General features: G+C 42.1%; 1 protein-coding gene across 1 annotated transcript; it reads right to left on the bottom strand.

The window, feature by feature from the left end:
- Window positions 1-930: 930 nt before the first annotated feature.
- RAB8B (RAB8B, member RAS oncogene family) lies at window positions 931-25,387 on the bottom strand. Its single transcript, XM_071568333.1, has 8 exons — window positions 25,161-25,387; window positions 10,534-10,594; window positions 9,833-9,893; window positions 9,016-9,093; window positions 7,902-7,991; window positions 7,069-7,134; window positions 5,102-5,152; window positions 931-4,610 (listed from the first exon to the last, which is right to left on the bottom strand). The coding sequence occupies exons 1-8, from the start codon at window positions 25,282-25,284 to the stop codon at window positions 4,518-4,520; spliced, it is 624 nt and encodes a 207-aa protein (XP_071424434.1). The 5' UTR covers window positions 25,285-25,387; the 3' UTR covers window positions 931-4,517.
- Between the last annotated feature and the right edge of the window lie 677 nt (window positions 25,388-26,064).

Raw genomic sequence — 26,064 nt, 5'->3', positions numbered from 1 at the left:
TTCCTCAATATTCAGTGTTAAGGGAAGCTGGACAAACAGGAGTTGCTGTATTGATTCATATTTGTGCTTCAGGTTACTTGAGAGTCATACCTTTCATATAGAGCAACAACAAAAAATAAAATGTTAAGGCAGCAGATAATTCTTTATCAAATAGATTTGTGTCTTGTTACCTTGTGTTCATTGCTTAGAAGTGACTTTGAAAGAGTATTTCATGACACTGAATGTCTGGAAAAATGGTTTCCTACAAACTGAAGGCCATCAAAACAGTACACTTAGATTGAAGCAGGATTTTTCACAGCAACTCTAAAGAATGGTCAAGTTTAAGCACAAGCAAAGCCACACGAAGCCCTGTGTGGCTTGTCATGGTTAAGCCAAGACTTATAGATGCAGCTCAGCTGGACACCTTTCCACAATAAATGTACCAAAAGAAGAGGGGAAACGCCACTCTTTTTACTGCATAAAAACTCCATGGAATATTTCATACAAAATGCTCCAAGTGCTTTTCATTATGTAACTTTTATTTGAGACACACATTGTAAAAAAGTTCACATGAAATAATAAAACTATTGGATTATGAAGGGTTTTTTAGGGGATGGGTTTGGGTTTTTTTTGTCTATATACATCAATACACAATTAATGGTTAGGTTTACAAGTTAACCACATGACAAATTCACTTTTATCTGCAGGACCTTTTCACATTACACCTTTATATCAGAGGTAAAATGTGCTTTAAAACACACAGTAGAACACTTCTATTTCAAAATTAAGCATTTTCTCAAGGACTATACTTTTTATTCTCAATTTAGTGACTATAGAGCATTAAAATAACAGTAATTGAAATTGTATTTGCAAAAATGTCCGTAAGGCCATAGGAATGCACTTAAAACCGTTGAATTCACCAGAAACAAAACAAATCAATGTAAAACCTGCTTTTTTGGAAGAAAGAAATACAGTTTTTATTTGTCAGAATGAGAATGGTATAAGCAGTTCAGTGAATGGAGGAGAGAAAAGACCTATTATCACTTACAGACCAATCCTTATCAAGTTTAACATTGCAAAAATTCCATTCCATTGACGGATAACCAAATAACAGGTGCATTTTCACAAATTACACATTTAGCATTTTACATGTTATTCATGTACTTTCAAATCATTATGCATTTACAATATTTTATGTGATATGTACATTCAAGACTCCTTTAGTCACTTGTGAGAATGATCCACATAATTCACATGACTTCAGCAGACAAGTATGGGAAAGGTACTTACAATGGGAAATACTTTCTGTAAAAAGAACTACAGGTCTGAAAAGTCAATCAGCATTGTTAACACTGTCCCCCAATGAGAAAAGTGAGCTGCATTAAGTTTCATGAGTGGTTTAAGCTTTAGCAATAAAAGAACTCCCAGACAATAAGTAAATAAAATATTCTATATACACTCAACAAAAACCTCTTGTGCATATTTTGCTGAGCACAGACTGAAAGCTAAAATTGCAAAGTACTGAGACCAGTTTGTTTTTCTTTTGGCTTTTTTTAAAACCAGCTAGAAAAACATTGGTCAGGATATAGTGCACAGATATGGGGCTGAGGGAGAGATTTCCTAAAACTCCAAAGCATAAAGCAGCATTTTTGTTTTATTGAAATCCACCAAAGAATGTCTGCTTTCCTGAAAGGTTAATGGCAATTTCTGGAACAAAACAGAAACACATTTGCTGCTTAATGAGTAGTAATTATAAGACTTTCATTCTAATGGTCATTAGAGCACTAACTAGTTGGCTGAGGTATAGTTAAGAGTCCTTCAAAACTTAAGATTATGTAGAATTGAGCAAAGTAGCAACAGAGACTGCACAGAACAATCATAGTGAAACCCCCAAAGCCTGTCCTACCCAATATCTGATGCATGGGCAGGACATCCCATTGCCATCTCCTGCTTGTCTGAAGGCAAACACAGCTAAAACACCCCAGCTCCGCCCAGTGTCCCCAGGCAGGGGACAGGACATGTCTGACAGGGCACAGGGACACAGGAGGGGCCACACAGACCACAGTGCAGCCACTCAGCCATTTAATACTGGTGGGGTGGGGGCAGGAACACAAAGAAACAAAGCTGCATTTTACCTTCTCCATAAGACCACATGAAATTAGAACTCTTCAGTTTCAGCAGATGACAACAAAATTGCATTAAATTCTTCTACAAATAGAAAAAGAACTGTACATGAACAATAAGCAAAGTGAAATATTTACTGCAGTACTTTCTCATGCATAAAGTGATTTTCCTATGGTCTTACCTCACATTTATGTACAGTTTAGCACAGCTAAATATAAGAAAATAGCAAGTTTTTTTCTCTCTCCCACCCTCCCCCATACAGAGTAGATATCCCAATTTGCTGCTGCTTCAAGAAGCACTTCATAGACTCTACTACTTATAGGCTCTTTCAAAGGGAAGTTCATGGAGACTAATAACTGAAGGAACATTTAACCACACAGCGAAGACAGGAAAAAACAATACAAAGCATTCTGTAAACAGTGCCAAACACAGAACATGTCAGTTTTGGTGTGCAGACAACCCCTGAGATAAAAATCAAAGTATTACGACACCAAATAAGTCAGAGGTAAATTATTGAAAATAAACAACATTCATAATTGGTGTCACAACACTTTCTGTATAGAAGCACTTTTTAACCATACAGAAAACAGAACTGCTTTAGCCTGTCCAAGAAAAACATCAAGGGTAGACAACAGAGCAGTTAGGGTTGCTTTGTTTTTTCACTAAACCTTGTTGCCATGAAGGTTTCTCTGTTCTAGTGCAGCAACAGCAGTTTATGAGATCCACCAGCTAGTTACAACTACTTCTAACTAACTACACATGGGGACAGGTCGACAACCACTTAGAACTTTATGGAACCAGCTGCTAATGTTAATAAACCTTTAAAAATGAAAAGCTTTATATCTATCCCTATTGACCTGTTCACTTCCCAAACACTCAGAACAGACCCAGAGATAACCAATCCAGTACCTGACACAACAGAATGAAGTGGTTCTCTGTGGTCACAACCAACTCACTGTTTACAAGTGCAGAGGAGGAAGTGAAGCAAAAGCAGACAGTGGCTATGACAAGGACAGAACACATCTATCCCCCAACAGCAAACAGGCTGGACACAAACCTGTACTTAAAGCTTACAATGGTCCACGTTTGGCACACCAACAGAACTAAAGCACTTGTTTTAATTGCTCCTCGAGGACGTTTTTTTCAGAAGACAGTAAAAAAGTAGTAGAACAAAAACTAGGTTATACAATGCTCAGTTGAGTAAAAAAGGCAACTATGTTTCACCTCTGCTTCTAACAGTCTAGGTCACTGTATCAGTGATGGAAAAACAACTGCTTGAGCAGACCAGAGACACACATTCAGCATTAACTGCAGAGCCAGGAGTACATTATAGCCCTAATGCCACGGCCTCCTCGGGGCCAAAGCCTGGCACACCTTGGCACCTGCCCAGGGAGCAGCTTTTGGGACACCTCTGATGGTGATTACAGACTTTAATGAACTATCCTCAGAGTTACAGTAGAAATGGAAGTCACCTTTAGAAGCAGTCATTTCTGAACAAGTGAATCCAAAGAGGCTACTCAAGACAAGCATGCAGCTTCCACAAGCCACTTAAGTGAGGATGATGAGGCCAATTTGTGACAATGATTTCAAATCCAGAGTGTAATTCCTCATCAAAACAAAAAAAAGGTGTGGAAAGTTTGAGCTAACAAAGGTGATTTAGGTGAGGAAAGACATTGGGTTTATTCCAAGAACTGAAAGGTGAATCTGTGAATCAAGACAGTGACTGACAACTCAGAACACAACTTTGCTAAGTCAGGTAAAGAGAGAAAAGCAACACACTACATTCAGAATAGAAGCCACAGCTTCTGCATAAACAGATTTGTGCATCTAAGAGAACAAACCCCATACAAATTGTTCAATGCCAATTGTTACAATAATTCCCATCACTAGGGTGACAACATCCATACTGCATGGCCACAAGTGTACAGCATTGGAAATAACAGAAGGGAGATGCCATTTCTCCCCTGGCTCTTCTGCTTGAAGATAAATTTGTTCCAAAAGAGAAAGAAACCCCTGCACAAATCTGTTAGGAATCTTACTTACAAGTCAAACTGTGCAAATACAAATGTAAGATTGTGCTGTAACAGGCAGTAAGAGGCCAATATGGATGTGCAAAGTGAAAAGAAACATAGCAGCTTTTGCAACAGGCAGTAAAACAGAAAGTAAAAAAGAACAACGGGTTAACTCTTGCATTTGTGTCTCCACTTCATAGCTTCCATATCTGAGAAAGAAGAGCCTGCCAGGCCAATAGGCTTAGTGAGCAAAATCCACTGGGTATTTTGTGTATCGCAGTCTACGTTCAATGGAGCTCTCAGCAGCAGCTTGGTGGGATTATTTCTGAGGCTGTGTGACCCTGTGCTTTCAAAGAAGCAGAAAAGGTTCTAAGTGTGCTGCAGTCTATCATTAGCAGTTCATCAAAGTAACGTGCACCGAAAGAAGCTGCTCTTCTTAGACCGACTCTCGGTTATTTTTACCGGCCCACCTGCCCCCGGGGAACTGTTGTCATTCTGAAAGGCAAAATAACATCAGCATCAGAAAATGCAGGAAAAAAATAGGTCTAGCGTTCCTAGTGTCCCTACCTAGTTCCCCCCCCCCACCCCCCCCCCCCGGCAAGGCAATAACCAAAGCAGAGGTTTGCTGCAACTTGTGCTCCTCAATTAGCCAGACTCTGTTAATCACTCAATAAAACTGTTTTTATTAAAAACAAACATTTACCTAACAATCCAGATCTCAAGTATTAGCTGGAGAAGAGACCATGTAAGAAAGCAAGGATCAACTAATACATCTTGAAAGAACACATCAGATTCAGGCTGCCCAATGTTAATGTTCATGCAAAATAAAGAACAGGTATGCACTGATGTGGAATAAATCACTGGGTGCCCAAATTTGATCTAACAACTACTGTAATCCCCAGAGATTTTGGCAGAGCTACTGCCCAGCCAGTCAGCATAGCTGTGCTCTCACTGTAGCGGTTTGTATGTTAATTGGAAATACAAACCATTTTTCTGTTGAGCTTTGTCATTATGTCCCGTGCAAGGGTGAAAAACGCCTGGGGAGGAGTGGAAATAAAAAAACAAACAAGAGTTAGTCCCAAAGCACACTGAGGACATGATAGATTTAGAACAGCCAAATACATGAACAGTACAGTGCTCTCTGCAGGCCACCAATGGCACTTTTGAGTTGCAAGGCACTCTATGTACAGTATCTGTAAACTTGAAACTTCAATAAACATGCTTTAGAAGAAAAAACTATTTCTCTTTAGTCTCCACCTTGCCAATCTTTGAAGAAAGTGAACTTGCTTCCACTGCATGCCTCTGGAAGGGGGAAGGAAGATCAGCTGAGGAGAGGGCTGCCTATATTAAAATTTTTTATTTCCCCCCCCCCCAAACTGAACTGTGCATCACAACTGGAAACCCAGACAGGTTTGAGGATGGCATTCCTGAGAATTCACAGTAAGGTTAGCTTGCTTCTGGCTTTGTAAACCCTTGCTCCAGGGCTATCTATAAGGTACATTAAGCTTCCAACATCCCTTTACTAAAAAAACCTCTAAAACAATTACCATCCCCCCCCCCCAAATGACTGTGGCAAATCTCAGCATCCCAGACTTCAATGTATGAAAGGGCTAAAAAACTGCTGTAGCAGAAGAACTCCGCAGTTCTCCACGAGGGAAAAGCAAGACTTTAGGCTATCTGGGGCCCTAACAATCCAAGGACAGTTCCAGAATGTAAAAAGTGTAATCACTCCCCCTCTCACTGTCTTCAGAATATATCCAAAGACAGACACTCATCTAATGCAAATAAATAAATTCACTTCTCATCACAAGAATGTCACAATTGCGGAATTTCCCACAAATTAAGCACTTGGTGGAACGTTGACTAAATCATTAGTGATTGCCAAATGTCTACACCAGCTGCATTTTTTAATGCTTTCTTCACTATTCATGTGACAATTTAAAAAAATACACAGAGAGCAAAATAATTTGGAATAAGCACAAACTCCTGTCGAGCATTTAACGGCCTCAGGAGTTAAAATGAAGCTGCAGGTGTGACAGGGAAGGGCAAATCAACCGCTCAGGGGAACTCAGGAAGAAGGTGGGTACTTTTATTAGGAGACTAAACTCTCCCCCAGTGGTGCTGCTACTCATGTTCCCCCTCCCAATGCCTGCAGGAGTCACAGTGACACTGAACAGTGGATCAAACACTGTTCCAGATGCTGCAGGATGCAAATCAGCCCCTTCTACACTTAAGAATAAGTCTACCTTACTGGTTGAATGAATCTTAATGTAACTGCATTTTAACAGAACTATTTTTCGTCCACACTTTCCATACAGTTAAGATCCTGCTCCCACCCTTCCTGAGATGACACAAGTGATTTATGGTAAGATGGACTGGACTTGAGCCAACTCTTCCTTCCAATTCCATTTCCTTCTGCTCTCATAAGCAGGGATCTTGTGTTCTTAGCACAGAATTTATTTGCAGGAAACAAATTACAAATCTCTAGATAGTATTCTAAGTCGTCTTCCTCCTGTAGCTTGTGACCTGGTGTTCCAGACTAACACACAAATTTTCAGTCTCATCTGCACAGCAGGATTTAGTAGTAACCTGGAGGATCAGTTATCCTGAAAGTAAAGATTCTTGCATCCAATTCCCTGCACAAAGCACTGCTCTAAAATTACACCTATTCCCTGTCCAAAAGGACTGGAAATTTAAGTAGCAAGGTACAGACATCTAAAGCAACTGTTTGTTACACTAAACCACTGTGTTAACACCCATTTAAAAAAACAATCCCAGACATTTCCAGAAAGCAAGAAACAGTTGGAACTCTCTAAATGTAAGAAGCCCAGTAAGCCAGGAGCACAGTTGGGAATTCAAGTCCCAGATCAGGTCAGAAAGCCCAGCAGATGACCAAACATACCTGCAACAGCAGTAATTCAGAAACACCTGAGGTGTAACACCCATCTCTTACCTCTTCCACATTTATGCTGGATTTTGCACTTGTCTCCAAGAATTTGATTCCATAATCAATTGCTAACTGGAAGAGAGGTTAAAGTTTTTCAGTGGTTTTGAAGTTCCTTTGCAAAAGGAATGTTTCACACAGGTTCTTAACAGAAGAGATGCTGCATGCTGCAGCAAGCTTTAAAAACAAAATCAAGCACTGCTTTTGTCTTGCGATGACATTAAAGTTACTGAACGATTAGACGAAATAGCAGAACATGCCATGCCATCATATAAAGTCCAAACAAACAGAAGATTGATTTCTCACAGAAGGACTTATACTGGCTTTAAAAGAACAATAAGGTGGAATCTTTGTTGGTATGGACTTCTGGACCATAAAACTACATACAGTGATCCCATCAACTCTGTTGCCAGCAACTACACTACTTTAGCTGTACACATAGTGGACTTTATAGGACTCTTATTCATTTGCTTGTTCCGCAGAACAACTAATTACTTAAGCTTTAATTAACAGCACTTATGACAAAGGTAAGTAATCACCATGGTGAATTATTGAGTACCACATGATCAACCCATACACAAAACTTTACATGGAGATCTAGAAAACTTCATGCTATAGCAAAGGTTAACATTCTTTACAGGATATTGTCCTCAAGACAACAGTACCATTAAGTTTATTCCAACTTAAAGACAGCCAAGTGCTACTTAAAAACAAACCCCCCAAATCTGGCATCCTTTAAGTTTCTGAAACAAGAGATTTGATGCTTAAAACACACCAATTACTCAGGAACCAAAATCCTAAGAGAAGTAGGTTTCCAAATAGGGTAAGTCACCAAATCTTACCTTCTCCCCTTTTTCTTTGGAGACTTGTCTTTTCTCATTCATATCACACTTGTTGCCCAGGATCATCCTTTCTACATCTGAAGAGGCATGCTGGAAGAAGGAAAAGGAACCCCTCAGAAACACAGGGCATCATTGTTGAAAAGAAACTTTTGTGTCAAATTTCTCCACGACTGTTTCATTTTAAAGAAATTACCTCACGTCAAGGCATTGCTGAGAGACTGATCTTTGAAACAAGCAATTAAAATACTAAAATAGATGGGAATAAACACTCCTAGATGGCATTTGCCTCAAGTATTATTATAGATCAAATTTGTGCCATGAGCTCTGTCCCAGGTTGCACACATGCACAGGCTGTTCTGGAAATGTAACAGCACACACTTCACTTCCCAAGTGGTACATGGACACCTGGGGAATTTGGTTGGAGTATCATTATGGGATACATTTTCATTTCTAAAACAGGTTATTAATAAAAGACTTCTTAAAGTAATAATCATTATAGCAAGAGAAATATTTTAGTCCAGTCACTGCTGGATGAAATTGGTCACTAATACAGGAATTTTAAGAGCCAAAGAACAGTAATAAAGAGCCCATGGATTTTATGTTCAAGAAAAACAAACAGTACAGTTCTGTTCCCTAATTACAGCTTCACCAAAATTAAGTAACTTCATAATGACCTCTCCCTACCTGGCAGTGTGTCCCATTACAGAATTTAGGGTAAGTTAGCAGGAAGGAAGCTTACCCCAGAGCAAAGGAAAAACTCCAAACTCTTTAACTGGGCACTCAGAACACACTGAGAACTGAAATGAGAGATCTCTCATCAAATAAGTGTCAGGTGGACACCCTGAGATCTTGCTGCTTCCTTTTCCTCAGACATACCCAAAATAAAGAACAACAGAAGTCATACAGTAAGAGCAGTTTTGAAACACTTTTATGTTTATTTTTTAAACTTAAGTTTTCTACCTTCTATCCTTAAGTGAACACGACAATATTTGCCCCATTAACAACCACTGCACTGTCTAACTTGGCAATATATGTTGGCCACTATAATGAGAGTGAATAATTACTTGATTATTATTTATCCCAGGGAAATCCTAAGATGGAACAAAGGACTTACCTCTTCTATATTTCTTATCCAGTTTTTGATGTTGTCAAAAGACTTTTCATTTGTGATGTCATACACCAACATAATTCCCTAAATAAAATCAGGAAAATCTAGTTAGATGAACTAGCACTATTGCCTGATTTTTGATGTATGCTGTAGGTTTAGTTGCAAAGAAATTCAACATCAGACTTATTCACCTATAATCCTTTCTCAAGGCATTATGCCATGGCTGGGAATTTACCCAAAATATTACTATTGAACATCTTTTGCCACTGTTCATACAAAGTAATAAGAACAGGTAACAGCAGCAGAGCCTGTAATCAGCAACTCAAAATTAACAGTGTCTCAACAGAAAGTACCTCAAATCACAGCTCTAAGAACCATTACTAGCAGTGATACCACAAAGGGTGCAGGATGGAGGCAGTTATCTGACTTCAAGTCATTCTCAGTGGAGGAAAAAGTAACAGTAGCTGTGGCAGGTGATTTTATTTCTAGCCCAGACTTTGCGTTCTTTGCTGGCTGAAGGAGAAGCAATTCACTGAAAGGCACTTTTAATATTAAAATAATTCATTACCCATTTTTCACACATTTCAAATCCTTAAAGGTGTTGACTGCATTTAAAAGAAACAAGCCTGTCTGATTAAAGCTTGGTAGCTTTATCATAATCTGCCAAAATGTTAATTGCATTAAAAAAGACAATTGGGCTCGATTCATCACAAAAACAGGCCTAGACCAAGCACCAGCAGGCTCAGGAAAGGAAAAACAGAGAAAACCTCCCCAAGCAAACCACAAACTTCACTGCCCACATCTGGAGAACTGCAGCACTCACCATGGCTCCTCTGTAGTAGGCTGTGGTGATGGTCCTGAACCTCTCCTGGCCTGCTGTGTCCCTGCAATCAGAGGGGAAAAGGCTTTGCTTTACACTCAGCTGGGCTTAGAGGTGTCTTGTTAAACAGAGGAACAGTGCACTGATAATTGCTCATCAAGCAAACCTCCCCTTTGCTGTTTGCTGGGCATGTGTGACAATGCCACTCATCTCATCTGCTGCTCCAGGAGACTCAGCTTCTCCTTCATCCCCCAGGCAGGGAATGGGAGTGTTATCCCTGCCCTGGGCCTTGCTGAGGACAACCAGGTATCAAAGCATCAGAGCAGACGACATTTCATTAGGTTGCATCTTTTAGTTTACAACTATGGAGTTAATATTTCTCCTCCACAGGGAAGAGCTAAAAGGACATTTAGGAGGACAGCTTTTGATAAGATGGGAAGTTGCCAAAATGGTTGCATGTGAACAGGCTATTTCTTGTGCTCCTGAAGCACAGCGACTCCAAGAGCAAGGCAGGAAAAAGCACAAACCTCAGGGACAGTCACTGAATAAAAGCTATGAAACTTGGGATACTCTGAAGCTCAGGGACAGCCACTGAAAAAAAGATATGAAACTTCTGCTACTCTGAAGCTCAAAAGCTACGAAGTATTCCTTCTCTAAATTAATTCAATATTCACTGAAAACTTCAGTTGCTTTGGAATACTTACCATATTTGTAGCTTGATTTTCTTTCCATCTAATTCTATTGTTCTGATCTTAAAGTCGATTCCTGTCAGAGAAAGAGATACTCTTAAGTTTTGCAGCTAATGAAAAGGAAGTATTTGGTTTCCTTTTGCCAATTTGGTTAGAGCACACTTGGTCAGAAGAATTATTCTGAACTTGTCATCTCTTCTACACACCAAGAAGTGCTGAGAGTGCACAAAGCTGCATCCAACACCTCAAGGAGAAATGATTCTGAACGACGTGAAAACAGACTAAACTCAGACTCACTCCTTGGAGAACTGATGTTTAATCAGACACCACAATAGGTGGTAGAACAGCAGGTAAGTCTCACACACAGTTACTGGAGGTGGCTGAAGCAGATCACAAATGGGACTTTTTCAAGAACATTCGGAGCAATTTAGATTTTCTAGGAAGCTCCAAAAGGTATCAAGAAAACACTTCTCGCCTTTCCCCACTTACACTTCCCCATGGTACCAAGATACCCATCAGTTCTCTGATTTCAGTCATGGATTAAAAGAACAGAAAAATTTAATTTGGAAAGATTTAATAATGTCTTTTAAAGGTTTAGAGGGGTGAAATGGATCCATGAATCAAGATTTCCAAACAGACCAGCCTTTATCCTAACTACTTTATCTTTTGCATCTCTAAAGCTGTACTATAACAAAGGTCAAATTGAGGCTGCTCAAGTCTCACTATATGACTGACAGATTTTTGGACAGTCACCCCTATGTGCCACCCAAATTAATCAGTTTTGAAACTAATGGGCCATATGCTCTTCACTGAATCTTAAATAATTACTTGACATTTAGTTGTAGTTTGTATAAAATGGGGGTGGGGATAAGTTATTTTATTTCATTTCTTCTTTCTTAAGATGCAACTTAACTGACAATTATCAAGAGAATTTTAATTGGAAAAATGCTGTTTCTAGCTTCAAGAATTCATCCCTCACTTAAACAGAAAGCTATGGGATTTTTTAATATACCACAGTAGAATCTGAATATGAAATATTGACATTCATTAGCTATTTGACTTTCATTCTTCTCACATGCAGTATTACTATTTTAATACACTGAAAACACCAAGTTTCAGCCACTTAATGTGGTATGGATATGCAGTTCAGCTCATTAGTTAGAACACAAATTACGAGAAGAAATACCACATCAGCACTTTAATAGCATATGAAATTAATTGCATTAATTTAAAATGCTACAACTGCAGCTTCCCAGGATTCACTAGCAGATTTACAGGCTAAAAGACACTTCCATTAATTCACACTCTTCTAAAAATGACTTGAGAATTACATGTATTTTCTAAAATTTCCTGTTCTGTGTAACTGAAGTCTGGCAACTGTTTCCATTTTACAGTGGACAGGATTTTGCCTCCCTTGTAAAGATTTTCCTCCTAACTAGGTGCAATCACACCTGCTGAACTTACAGGTAGTTATATTCAGGTCTGAAAACAAATAACCTTTGCTTTGAATAGATTTTGGTTTGGCCTTAAAGGTTATGAAGCACAAATATGGATTTCTCTGTATTTTATCGTGGCAACAGCAAACTAAATCAGCTTTAAAAGCTCATTTGTGTCTAGGCCTGAAGCTTTAGTGTAGCAACCACCAGGGTTCAGAGACTTCTGTGGTTTGAAGGTAATTCTGTCCACACTGGGAGCTCCTGTAGGGATGGTTTTTGCAGGAGCCTCCCAACTGCAGCGTGACCTTCCCATGCACACCAAGCAATGTCTTGCACAGGCCGGTTCCTTGTGGTCAGTCATTTCCCTTCCACTGCCAAAATGATTTATACAACCATTCTTTCACTGCTTCTAAAACTCAGGATCTGGACAAAAAGTGTCTTCTCAGAACTTAAGATTTCCAGTATGAACGTCACTAAATTCTTAAAGATGAATCCCAAAGCCAAAAGAAGAATATAAAACGGAAAGACCATGAGTATCTTTGTTATGATACCACGATGTTTAACAACTGCATCTTTTCAGAGGCTCAAATGAAGCAGAAACTGATGCTTCTTTTATTCCTCCAGCTCAGTGGCAGGAAGTGGTGAGCTCCACACGCCTGTAGAGAAGGCTGGTGACATGTGCTACCACTTCCTGCCCAGGGCACTTGCACAGCCACAGCTCAATTACACCATGGCAAACACTCCACAACTGCAGCATTTCCAAAGTCATTCTGGACAGAAAATGGCCTTTATTGCAGAATTCCTCTTTGGCACTCTGGGATGCAAAAGGTTGAGAAGTTACTTGGGTCTAATGAAGAGGAATACTCTGTGACTCAAAGTTTGATTGCAAAGGATCACACAGCTTGCAGTTTTACAATGCAACATGGAATGCTGTTGTTCCAGGAGAGAGAAAAAGCCCAGAAACATTTGGATGCCCATTTGAAGTTAAGTTTTAGAAGGTTTCAGGAAACACACACCCAGAACAATCCTTAGAGAGCAAATGCTAACAGGATAATGATTTTAACTGCTGAAGTTTAGATGCCACACAAAGGCCTGACAGACTGGTGCCCACCTAGAAAATAAGTACATACTAGCTCAGAGCGGCACAGGAGCAAAGGCTGCAGGAATCACAAACTTGCACTCTGCAAGGATGAAGCCCAAGTAGCAACTTTTACTCTCTGTTAATTAGGATTGTAATTGCTTGCATTTCCCTTGTAGCACAGGGTAAAAGTAGCTGAGGGCTTATTGTTCTTCTAGATCCTTGCTGACTATAGGCCAGGGATGCATTCTCTCCTCTCACTTTACTGAGAGTATTTTCTTCCACAGCTTCCAATAAACCTCTGTCAAAGAATACACCGGGCAGAGAAATCTGCACACTAAGAAAAAGTCAGTGCCATTACTGCCACACAAAGACTTCCAGAGAACACCAGGGGAGCTGCACATTGCTGTGTGTACCTTGCATTGCTGTGCAGACCTAAGAGAATCCAGGGCATGACACTGTCCAGTGCCACGTGGCCAAGTGCCAGAGCCCAGGGGGACTGGCCTCACCAAGGCCTCTTTGGCTTCAACTCAAAAAGTCATATCCATCTCACTCTCGAAAAGCTCCTCTGCCATTTCTTCCACCACTGCACTCCATAAATATGTGTTCCTTCTTATTGCAAGCCACCTGGGAAGGTTTTACCCATAATGAATCTGCAATGCAAACATTTTAGAGAGACAATGTTGCAAAGAGCTCACAATACTACAACACTAAACATACTGCACATTTCCAAAGGTTCCTTTTCCAGCTCCAGTACCAATGGTTTTCTACCATGAACCTTAAAAACCCAGCCTGATTGAATGCCTACAGGAATGCAAGGACAAGCTGAGCAGGAAGGCTGAAACAGTTGGTTTTGTTACTTTAGTTTTTAGAACAGTAGCTTACTCAGGGCATCATTTACTCTTTTGTTCTGCCTCACCCTGATTTTAACCCTGTAGCCATCAGAGCCCTATCTCAGGTTTTCCAGAGCTGCAGTATCTGTTCCAGCCAGCACTCCACCATAACTGTCCCTACACAGCACCCTTCAGACTAACACAGTCTGGCTCATTCTCTTCAACAAAACTGCTGTTGCAGAAAGTGCTACAGCACAAAGAAACCAAAACCCAAGTGTTCTGACTGGAACCAAGTCAGCTGTTACAGCAGGACCAGCAAATACTTCCTGAAGGTAAAGGTTTCTCTGGTCTTCAGACTGCTCAGCAATATAGGACTAGGAGGGTCATGTTCTTAAATGTTCTTACAAGTAGTAAAAGACATGCAAAAAAAGAAACATATACAAATTAACGTAAACCCCCCCCACTCATTAGCGACTGGCAGGCAAATATTAGAATTCTTAATCTTTTCCTTTATGACACAATTCACTGGTATTTTAAGTTAATTTTTCCTGTGGCTCCACACTTGTTTGCAGCAGCTGAACCTTACATGTGCAGCTGTAACAAGATAATAGCCAGGAAATCACACCTTGCAGGATGCAAATAAACTCAGTCTCTGATAGTGTACACTGGCCTGTATATCCAGCACTGTAGAGTATTTCTGCATCTCTGGCAAAGCAATACTGTACTTAAAAAACCAAAACAAGTACTCAGTGTACTAGCATTTTAAATAGTTTTGCTGTGCTTTTTTAAATATATAAGCCAAAGAAATTTTAAAACATGATTAAACACAAAAATTGGCAAAGAAGTTGTGAAAAAATTAATACTGAGTCTCATTTTAGTCCTATCTATCGAAGAATATGAAAGATGCACCACACCACAGTTTATTAAAAATAAAAGTAAGGGATCTGTTTTGCATGACCTGGACATAACAAAAACCTCACCCTCTCAAAGAAGCTGTCTTCCTACTTAGCTAAATCTTAGCTTACTCCTTTGAAGCAAGAATGGAAGAAGAAAAATTAAATGGAAAAAAGTATTATTTTTAGTGGGATTCCCTGATAAACACAAATTTTGTGGCACTCACCACTACTGGACACAGATCACAATAAAAACCAACAGGGGAAGGAGTCAGAGTCTCATGACCTTTTCGAACATCAGGACAACTGGAATTGATGCAACACATTTCAAGTTGGGTTTGCTCCAACTGCACAGCATTGGTTCTTCCAATCCTACTGTGTTTATATGTGGGGCTGGGGGGAGGTTGGTTGTTTTTTCAAGAGTTGAGCTGGAAAACGAGACTATGTTGCAACTTATTTATTGCTAGTCTTTAAGATATACAAAAGGAAAGGACATAATTTCTGCAGTCACTCAGAGTTAAGGCTGAATTAAAAGCCACTTCAAACCCAGCAAGAAGATTTTAACTCACCTTCAAAAAGAGGAAGTGAGAAGAGGCACATAACTGCAAATCAATATGCTTGTTGAATCCTGGGAGAGAAATACTTGGAATGGGGCACCCACAACCTCCCATGGCAACCAGTGCCACCCTCGTAGCAAAAAAAAAAAAGGCACTAAATTTTTAGGTGGTTTTTAAGGCAGTATTTTCTTGTGCTACACCAGTATACTGTCTCATTCTATATGGGTAGATAAATGAACCTTCAGTAATTTGCTTTCACACTAGATCTCTCTAGAAGAATTACAGTAAAAATAAAAAAAAAAAGATGAAGCAGGACTCCAGATCAGTGTAAAAGGCAGGGTGGGGAACACTTGCAACACACCAGTGTGTCATACAGCCTCAAACAAAAGAGCAAAGTCCAATCTTTTTTAACTTGAACGTTTGGCTTTAGTCCCTAGCAACATCTGCAAGGAATTTTCAGACGACCTCAGCAATGTCTTGTATCACTATGTAAGTTAAAGAGGCAGTAGTCTTTTATTGCTCTCATTCAAAAATACAGCAGATTAACATGAAGCAACACACCAGGGCGAAGGGCGACATTTTTTTCAAAAGTTGTAAAATAAATTATTCTAGAATTAAACACAAGTGCAAACAACTTTAGTTATTCTTTCTCAGCTTAAAGGGACAAATTTTTTTCTATCCCTTCTAGACAGCCCATAGGAATCCACAACACACTGGTAAACTGAGTGGGCTGAAGTGGCCTTTCTTCGTCTAACCATTCACCCCCACAAAGAACCTAATATCAGTGTCCCACACAAGGAGACACAGAGCAGTATCTGGCACCTTGGAGTTATCAATACAGAAGGTCCTTAAAGCTAAACACTGGCAAAAAATATATATATACAAAGTAGGTAAGGCAATAAAGAATGAGGGTGCCATGTGCATATACAACATAAGGCAGTTTCCTGCTCCTAAGACCTTTGCTTTGAGCAACCTTTGCAATGCACAACTTTAAACACCACAAATATTCAATGCACAATTCAAGACTATAAAACAACACAACAGTAGAAACTGCTTGGCATGAGTGAAATGCTCAACTGTCAAAACAGCCCAGCTTTAAAAGGGCCAAGTCCCTGCAGAATGTGTTTTAGAGCTTACAATCTAGATGCTACAGCTCTGTAGAAGTGCACAGAAGTCTGCTTATGGTCAGTCTACCTTTCATTCTGTTTGGAATGGAAGATAAGGTACGCTTGGCAGTACCCACTTTCATCTAAAATAATTTTTAAAGTGGTTAAAATTGCAGTAGTGGTACAGACAGTGAAGTTTGTTTATTTTAAGGATTATTTATAGACGGCCTGTCTCTAAGAGGAATACATCAACTTAGTTGCTTAGGGAACATACTCCTTTCAAGCCAATGTGCAACTGGAGAACAGCAAAGGTAACTGGCCAAGAGAGCTACGCTGAGGCTACAGTTTCACAGCCAGGTGGAACTGGGGCAGGCACTGCCATGAGCAAGGGTCATGACCAAACCCTTCCCTCTTTTGGACAGGTGAGTTTTCATCTGTGCGAGTTCCATAACTCAGTCTGCCATCATCCATAACTGATGGTATCACCTCCAAGTACAGGTACAGTCACATCTCTCCTCCTCTGGGGAGCAGAGTACAGAGTCCACTGAACCAAGCTGGAACTAAAGCTGTGGTTAATACAGACCTTTTGGCAGCTCCAGTGTGGCTCCTACACCAGGATATCCCCTGACCAGCTGCAGCTCCAGGACAGAGCAGGAACTACTCTGCATTTCCCACTCAGTCATGGCTGAGGCTGGAAGGGGAAGAGCTGCAGGGATCTCCCAAGGACTAAACCCACAGCCACTCAACCTGTAACAGCTGTGGGGGATCTAAGCACCTGCCACCCACTCTGAAGCTCTTCTGTCCCTCAGGTCTCTGGGATGTGCAGTGCATGGATTTCTGCCACATGAAAAAAAACACCTGCCGCATGTTTTAAAGGTAAGAACACCAGATTTCCCCATTTAGAACTGGCTTATGAATACAGGTATTTGATTCTTCTTGCAGAAACCCAGTGCTTAATTTGAGATGATGTATGATCAGTTCTTATCAAAAGCATCATTTAACAGGCAAGACAAAAAAAACCCCAAAGTGGAACCCCCAAGAAAAAGAAAAAATTATCCCAAATCCCCTGCCCATAAACCAGACACATCCGTAGATGTAGAAAACACTGTCTTTAACCAAGATAACTCTTAAATGAATATTGCTGTCAGGAAAAGAAAAGATTAGTTAATCCAAAGTTAGCATCTTAAGCATCCAAAAGGTCAAAAAAATGGCTTATTAAAAAAAATCCTATGCAACCAATACTACCTTGCCACCATGATTTTAAGTTTTTTGTTTACTATTCATACACCACACTTCAGCTGTGACAATAAGAACAGGCCAAAAAGGTTCAGTTTGGGTTTGTTTTGTAATTTTTGGTCCTGACTAACCTGTATGTCTGTCCAGTGAGGAAATGGAGATGCCACTTCTCTATTAAAAAGCCTCTTAAAAGTCTCAGGGCTTCCACTTGATCTGGATGCCTACACTAAATTGGTTATTCAGAGTGAAGAAATAAAGACTTTTTGGGGCCAGAACATTGTTTAAAACAGAAGAGCTGCTCCCTGAAAAGCAAGCACACAGTGCCCCAGGATTCACAAAGCAAAGCAGAGATCACTTACAGATAAAACACCTCTGACAGTACAATGCACTTTGTACCTTCTATTCCAGCAGTGCCTGGGACAGGCACCACACACAAATCTCATCAGCTGCAGGTCTGACACAAGGATGGAGCAACAGTTGTGTGTGCAGCCCAAAAACTCTGTGCCAAGCATCTCCTTGAGAGGTTGGGGGATGCCAAATAGCGCCAGAGACAACAGCAAGTTAAATTGGATAATGTTAGAGCAGTTATAAATTACACATGATCACTGTAAAGACAGAAATCATGTATTTATTGCAATTTTACAGGAATGCAGGAACATCCCACTCATTAAACAGCTGAGACTTTAGAGGGCACAGACCTGCTGATGCTGGAAGAAAAACGCACAGAGAACATGGGTATTACCAGGAACATACACAGAAACACAAATGCAACAAAAAACTTCAGCTCACATTAACAATGGCAGTAAGACAGTTCTTAGCTGTAACCTGAGACTCTGTCCAAAAGGATCTTGGTTATCTGTGAAGATCAAAATGTCTCATCCAGTAAGAATTATCTTTGTGAAGATAAATAATCTCATCTAGAATTCCAGTTAGAGTTGTGTTTTAGAAGCAAGTGTGGAAGGTACTTAGTGAGGCAGCAAAATCAGGCTGAAAAGTCAAAGCAGAAGGTTTAAAATTACTTACAGACAGCACTCTCAACAGCCCAAGAACATCATTTTTCTCAGAGGCTTCTTTAAACCCATCTTTTAACACAAACGTGTAGGGGGTTTGGTTTGTTTTTTTATGTTTGTTTGTTTGGGAAGCAAAGGACATGATGGAAAAAGGGCTGCTTTGTTTAACTTTGTACATGAATGATGAAATAAGCCTTTTTGAAAGGCTTTGACTACCTTTATTAACAGCCAAATCCATGTAACTTATTAACGAAGGCCATAGTTGTCTTTCTGGCACATAACAGTTTTCTTTTCCTAGATCACACAAGGTTCTTTAAATGAATTAACTTTAATTAATTCCCTAATTTCTTCATGTCCTTTTTCTGCATTGCATATTCTAAGTTCTCCTCTCTAAGTCACTTCTGCTAAGCCAGAAAAGTTCTCCCAGGCAGTTATTGTGATGGTATCTTCCTCCTTCCTTCCGTGGTTGGGTTGATAAAGACACCTTCCTTCATCGTTAATGCCACCATAAATCACACCATATAGGCAAGACATTTTGATTCAGTCAGGGAAAGCTATTCCTCTCTAGCAGATGAAAGAAAGGAGGATTTTGGGGGAATATAGGGAATTGGAAGCAGTGTATCTGTGCGCTGGCTTTAGCTTTGCCCAATTTCTTAGACTCAACATGTTTTTCCCAATTTCCAGATTTGGTGTCAGACTCCTAATAGAGATTAGGCCGCTGAAGCACTCTTAGATGATGCCCTACATATAAGAGAATGCCACTGACATTCAGCATGTTTTTTTTCAGCCTGGAGGGACCGAAGGGAGACCTCATAGCAGTGTTCAGCTTCCCCATGAGGTGCAGGCACTGATCTCTCTGTGAGCAGGGACAGCACCCAGGGAATGGCTGGAGCTGTGCCAGGGCAGGGTCAGGTTGGGTCTCAGGAAAAGGTCCCTCCCTCAGAGGGTGGTGGGCACTGACCAGGCTCCCCAGGGCAGTGAGCACGGCCCTGAGGGTGCCAGAGCTCCAGGAGCATTTGGATGATCCTCTGGGGCACAAGGTGGGATTCTCGGAGTATCCTGTGCCAGGGCCAGGAGTTGGACTCAAAAGATCTTTGTGGGTCCCTTGTAACTCAGGATATCCCATGATTCTAACTCTGTGAAAGAGTCTTATACAGTGCACTTTGCTAATGTTACTATTATTCAGTTTATTTATATTAGAAAAGCATCAGATCTATTTTATGTATCTAGTCAGCATGATTACTTGGCATTTAAGCTATAATAACATTCAATTAAACATAAAAAACAATATAATATCCTTTGAATGAAAAACACCTACCTTCTACCACAAAATATAAAATAAAGCATCACCATAAATACTGCATGTAGTATTATTATTACCAATCATAACCATAATAACAATTTCAGTTAAATTCTGAAATAAGACAGTTCAAGATGCGTTACTACTAAAATGCATCATACTAAAAGGATGACCTATTGCAGAAGGACTGGGAAATCCCTCCCAAAAGTACATAAAAAATTCCCAAACAGACGCTATATTGTCTTCAACCAATACATTTGTTCCTGCACTTATTCTCTGTTACTCTGTGTTCTTAACTTTGCATTCAAACCAAGTCACAAAAGCAGCTCCAAGCTGCCCTCCTGTCACTCAAATAATCAGTAACACATAACCAAGACAGACTTCCATCTGCCAATTGGGAAGGGGAATCAACAGCCAGACATCTGTCACAGTGTTTCAGAGCAACACCAAAGCTGCAGCAGCATTTTTAATAAAAGCCAAACAATCTCCCTTCCATTGCTGCAGAATGGAGCAGGGTAACACCACCTCTGCAGCAGATGAAAATCAAAGGCTAAGATGCCCTTTGTTACCAGCCAGGTGTTATTATAAAATTTAAGGTCACAAGAAACAGACTTTAATGCCCTTAACCTGTGATGTCTACGACATTGGGATAGAACTGACCACCCACCACAGGCCCTGGAAACAGAATCCTTCTTCCAGTTTAGTATTTACCTCCACAATCCTGCCTGCCCCTACTCCCTGACCTCCTCCAGACCAGTCCTGGCCCCTACAAGCCCTACACTTCCATTCCACAGACAGGTATAATGGTGCCACCTGAGACACCGAAACTCATCTCAGTCACTTCAAAGTCTTACTGACAATTCTTCTGTGGTAACGACCATTAATAAAGTACTACTGACAACGGTTGTCCTGGTGCTTCCCTCCCTTTCTCATCTATCATTGATGTGTTTTCTTCTACAGCTCCCACCATCTGGAGAAGCCCAAAACATTGATTGAATGGGGATAGAGAAGGCTGAAGCTCAATGGGAGGGTGAAAAAAATTCCAAAAAACCAACAACCAATCCTTTGTCTATCACACAAGTAACCGTGGGGAAGAAGAGTAGGAATATTTAATGAGGCATAATTTGACTTGAATACACTAAAATAATTTCCATTACACAGTATAGGCATGGAAATTTCACTGCAAAAGGGAAGTTGGTAATTTTGCTTGACAAAGGATTTTCATCTATGTGTTCAAAGGTCAGCACACACGTGCTTGCCTCCTAGAGTAGTGTCCTATTTTGGAAGATGTAGGCTAAGGAAAAGTTACTTCTGTAAAAATCAACAAATGGTTTCAGCTCTCAGATAGAGTACTATCTCATGGGCAACTTCCTGACAAATGCTGATATCATCTTGGATTAAACAAATAGGACTTTGTTTCAGTCAGCAAGACTTTGTAGGGAGTCAGAAATGCTATCAGCTATAGAGACTCAGCTTCACTCTCACAGAAGCCAGTCGACACAGAAAGTTGAAAGGAATGCAAAGAATAAACTTGATTATTTCAAATGATAAAACAAATCCAGTTTTACCAGACAGCACTACTTGAATAGCAAGTTAAGATACTTGGAGACTGCTAAATTAATGCTTCCTATTCTCGTATAGCACACCAACTACAAACAAAATGCACAGGAGATACTCCAAGATAAATTTTGCTTTAGGAGCTGTTAAGTATGAAAACGAGCTGACTCAACTGCATTTTCCTTTCCATGCAGAACTGTGCAAAAGCAGAAGTTTCCACTCAAGAAGCAAACTAAACAACGTAACCTTATATAACACCCACTGTGAAAAGGTTTGATTCCGTGTTCACAGTGTAAAGCTGATCCTCGCTAGGGACCATAGCAGTGTTAGGACTTGTCAGCCCTTTTAGAAAGTCTCCAACAGAGCTACAGAGCCCTCTACAAAAAATCTAAAGTTGCTGAAGGCCAAGGACCTGTTGTGTCTAAAGCTGCTTAAGGTCAATCTGTGCTTTCACAGGTTGAAAACATAGAAAAGCTGAAAGGATCTTCTGAGAGAAAGATCACTGGTTCACCCCTCTTAATGGGTATCAAAGTTTGCTGAAGCTTTTAGTTACACCAAGTAGTCAAGATGAAAAAAGATAAACTCTTGTGCCAACAGTCACCCCAAAAAAGAATAAAAAAGGTCTGATGAATTATAAATATACATTCACTGCACTTTTATCCTACTTCTTATGCAACTGTTGGCCAGAGGACACAGGCTGGAAGTCCCTGCTGTCTGAAGCAGCACAAAATTGATTACAGCATGACCAAAGTCTTGAGGAGAAAAGTCAAAGGACTATTTGCCAACCTTCGAGCAATCTACAGGGACGGAGCCTTGCAAGATGTGCGCAGAGAACAGCAGGGAACTTGCAGAGTACCACACAAGGACCTCATGCACATTGATGAAGTAACTACAACTCATCACTGACTTACTTCTATAATATCAATACTGACGCTAAGTAAAACAAATATTCTGTAATAAAACAGTATTTCCATATCTCCCCCCTACTTTATTTTTTCCCATTTGGAAAGTGTTTCCATTGCAACTGAAGTGTTGCAGTTCAACCCTAGTTAAACTACTAAAGAACAATAGGAGTGGGACATTATAATCAAGTTATCTGGTTATCCTTAGATATGATGTGGGCTCTTTCATTATGGCAACAAGGTTTGTTTTAATTTCTGGATGTAGAGTCTAAGAAAAAAGTTGAAATGATCAAAAATTTAACCCCACATAGTTTAAAAAAACCCTCTAATTGACTCACTTCACTGACAAATAGCATGTAACTACATAAGATTAAATGATAAAACACATCTCAGTCACACACCTTCTCAGACTTCTGCAGTTAAATCTTGTTAGCAGAGACATAGACCAGAGGAGAACTAACGGCATATAATATTGCACATACTAATTAAAATAATTGTTAATTAGACACACATCACAAGTATCATCACACTGCAGGACTCCAGTTATGACTTAAAAACCCAGCAATGCTGAGAAGTCTCCATGAACTCACTGAAAGGGAGAGGAAGGGCATGTGAGCAGCTTCAGGAGCAAACAGGTTAGATCCACATGACTGACCCAAAAGTAACATATGCAACACATGAGGAAGACTGAAAAAAACCCAAGTATTTTTATTCAAGGATACGTCAGCACTTTATGAACAGTTTCACTATTTCCTGCATTGTCGACTCTCCTCTGTGGAGAGAAGCCCTTTGCTAAAAAATAAAAAGGGACTGGAAGAAACAAATTACAAGAAGGAAAATGTAACTGTGAAATCACAAATATGGAACTAAAAGTTTTCCTTTATTAATAAGTTATTAGTAAGTTTCTTCAAGCTGATTCATTCTGAAAATAATGCCCTTCTGAAAGCAACTGGAAAGGAAGGAAATGAGAGCAAATCCCATCTTTACTGAATAAGGCAAGAAAAAGTAGCACCATAATCACAATCCTCAAGACTTCAAGGGGAATCAGTGAGAAAAAAAACTACCAAGGTGCTAAGCAGTTCAAGAAACATCAAGAAAATGGTTGGCAGACAGACACACCCATTTACGTGAGCTCTCTTTAGAAGTATAGAGATATTTTCTATTTAGCACAGGACCAACGCAGGCTTTTTTTTTTGATGATACAGCATTTATAAACGTTTACTATGCCTTTTATTCTACAACAGGTAGAGCAAAATACCTGTTAAGGTAAAATGCTACTCTGGCCTTAATTAGCTGGTGTTATTGATACAGCATTTTGAAAATGGTTGCAAAGAGAAGAGAAATGTGCCATAAAAATGCAGAAAAAACGTTTTTAGAGCATTAGAAATGCCAGCCACACCTCATTTAGTCAACCACATCGGCCTAAATAAAAACTATTTCTTCCTTGTGCACCAAGTTCAGCACAATAAGATGTCTGAAGAGGACTGGGCATTAGGGTAACATAAAACAAGTCACACATCACCTTGAAATTACTTGCTTTCAGTAAAACTCTTCTACTCATTCTGAGTGTTGTTTTTCAAAGCCAGCACTGGTTTTGCTCTCTTAAACACCAGCAACGTTTACTGCAGTTTATCCCTTCACCCCAAACCCAGTGGACTTCACTTTACAAGTAACTAAGCATAAATCTCAAGTTTTGCCAGGCTGAGACTTGAATTCAGCAACAGCTCAGTGAAGACCCTGAAAATTCTGCTTATGTTTATTTCAGCAGAAAGTATTCTAAAACTATCAAATCTTAGCGATATGAGTCACAGCAAACTGTCATTATAAAAGCTTTGGAAACATCTTCTTTTACAAACAACTTTACAACAGAGCTCGACTTTTGTCAAGGAGATTCCTCTCCCTACTTACTAAGGATCTTGTAATTCTGCGTTAAGTCGCCCAAAGAGCTGGAAGGGAACTCCTCCAAGTCTCCCAGGACGAGATCCCCGAGCACACACACCATTCGGAGGGGCCGCGGGAAGAGGAGCGAGCTGAGCTCCGGGCCCGGAGCGCTTCGCTCGCTGTCCCCGCGGGGCCGAGCCCGGGCGGCCCCGGCGCCTCCTCGGGCTCTGCACCCGGACACGGGCCCGGAGCGGCGGGGCCCAGAGCCCTGCCCTGCGGCCGGCCCGGGGCTGCGACCACTGCCCGGCCCGGGGCTCCCACCGAGGGCACTGCCCGGCCCGGGGCTGCCACCGAGGGCACGGCCCGGCCCGGGGCTGCCACCGAGGGCACGGCCCGGCCCGGGGCTGCCACCGAGGGCACGGCCCGGCCCGGGGCTGCCACCGAGGGCACGGCCCGGTCCGGGGCTCCCATCATGGGCACTGCCCGGAGCTGCCACCTCTCCCGGGGCTGCCACCGCGGGCACGGCCCGCACAACTGTTGCTGCCGAGAGGGGAGCGGCGGGCCCGGCCGGGCTGCGGCCCCGGGACAGCCCCCGAGCGCGGCCCGGCCCTGCACAGACCCAGGAGACCCCCGAGCCCGGCCCGGCCCTGCACAGACCCAGGACAGACCCCCGAGCCCGGCCCGGCCCGGCTGCGGCCCCAGGACAGACCCCCGAGCCCGGCCCGGCTCCCCGCCCGCGGAGCTGCCGCTGCCGCTGCCCCGGCCCGGCCCCGCGCGGCGGCACGGGCGGCCCCCGCCCTGCCCTCCCTTCCCTTCGGCCCCTGAGCCCGGGGGATGGCGGGCGGCCCCTCACCGATGGTGGAGATGAAGGTGGTGTTGAAGGCGTCCTCGCTGAAGCGGAACAGGAGGCAGGTCTTGCCCACGCCCGAGTCGCCGATGAGCAGCAGCTTGAACAAATAGTCGTAGGTCTTCGCCATCTTCGCTTGGGCTCCGCTCGGCGCGGCAGCAGGAGAGAAACGCGGGAGGGAGGAGGGACTGCGGGACGAGGGCAGGGAAGCAGCGAGGCAGGGCCGGGCCGGGGCGGCTCCGCCCGCGGGCCCGCGCACGGGAAGCGGCAACGCCGCGTCAGCGAGCGCCGGAACCGCCGGGCCCGCCGGGGGATGTGGTCCCGGGAGGGAGCGGGGATGGTCTGGGGATGTGGACTGGGGATGGTCTGGGGACAGACCGGGGTATGAACCAGGAAGGGACCGGGGATGTGGATCGAGGGATGGTCCGGGGATAGACCAGAGATGGTCCAGGTATAGACTGGGGATGGACCAGGGATGGTCCGGGAGATGGACCGGGCGATGGTTCGGGGATGGAGCGGGAAGGGACCGGGGATGTGGACCGGGGATGGTCCGGCGATGTGAGCCGGGGATGGTTGGAGGATGTGGACCGGGGGATAGACCGGGAAGGGACTGGGGATGTGGACCAGGAATGGTCCAGGGCATGATCCAGGGATGTGGACCGGGGGATGTGGGCCGGGGACTGGACTGGGGATGGTCTGGGAAGGGACCGGGGATGTAGACTGGGGGATATAGACTGGGGATGAACCGGGGAATGGAACGGGGATGGTCCAGGGGTGGACCGGGGGATGGACCAGTGATGAACCGGGGGATGTGGTCTGGGGATGAACCAGGGGATGGACCGGGGATGGTCCAGAGGTGGACCGGGGGATGGACCGGGGATGGACTGGGAAGGGACTGAAGATGGACCGG

Source organism: Pithys albifrons, chromosome 13 (genome assembly GCF_047495875.1).
Source record: "Pithys albifrons albifrons isolate INPA30051 chromosome 13, PitAlb_v1, whole genome shotgun sequence".
Classification (NCBI taxonomy): domain Eukaryota; kingdom Metazoa; phylum Chordata; class Aves; order Passeriformes; family Thamnophilidae; genus Pithys; species Pithys albifrons.
This window is presented reverse-complemented; position numbering and strand designations above follow the sequence as displayed.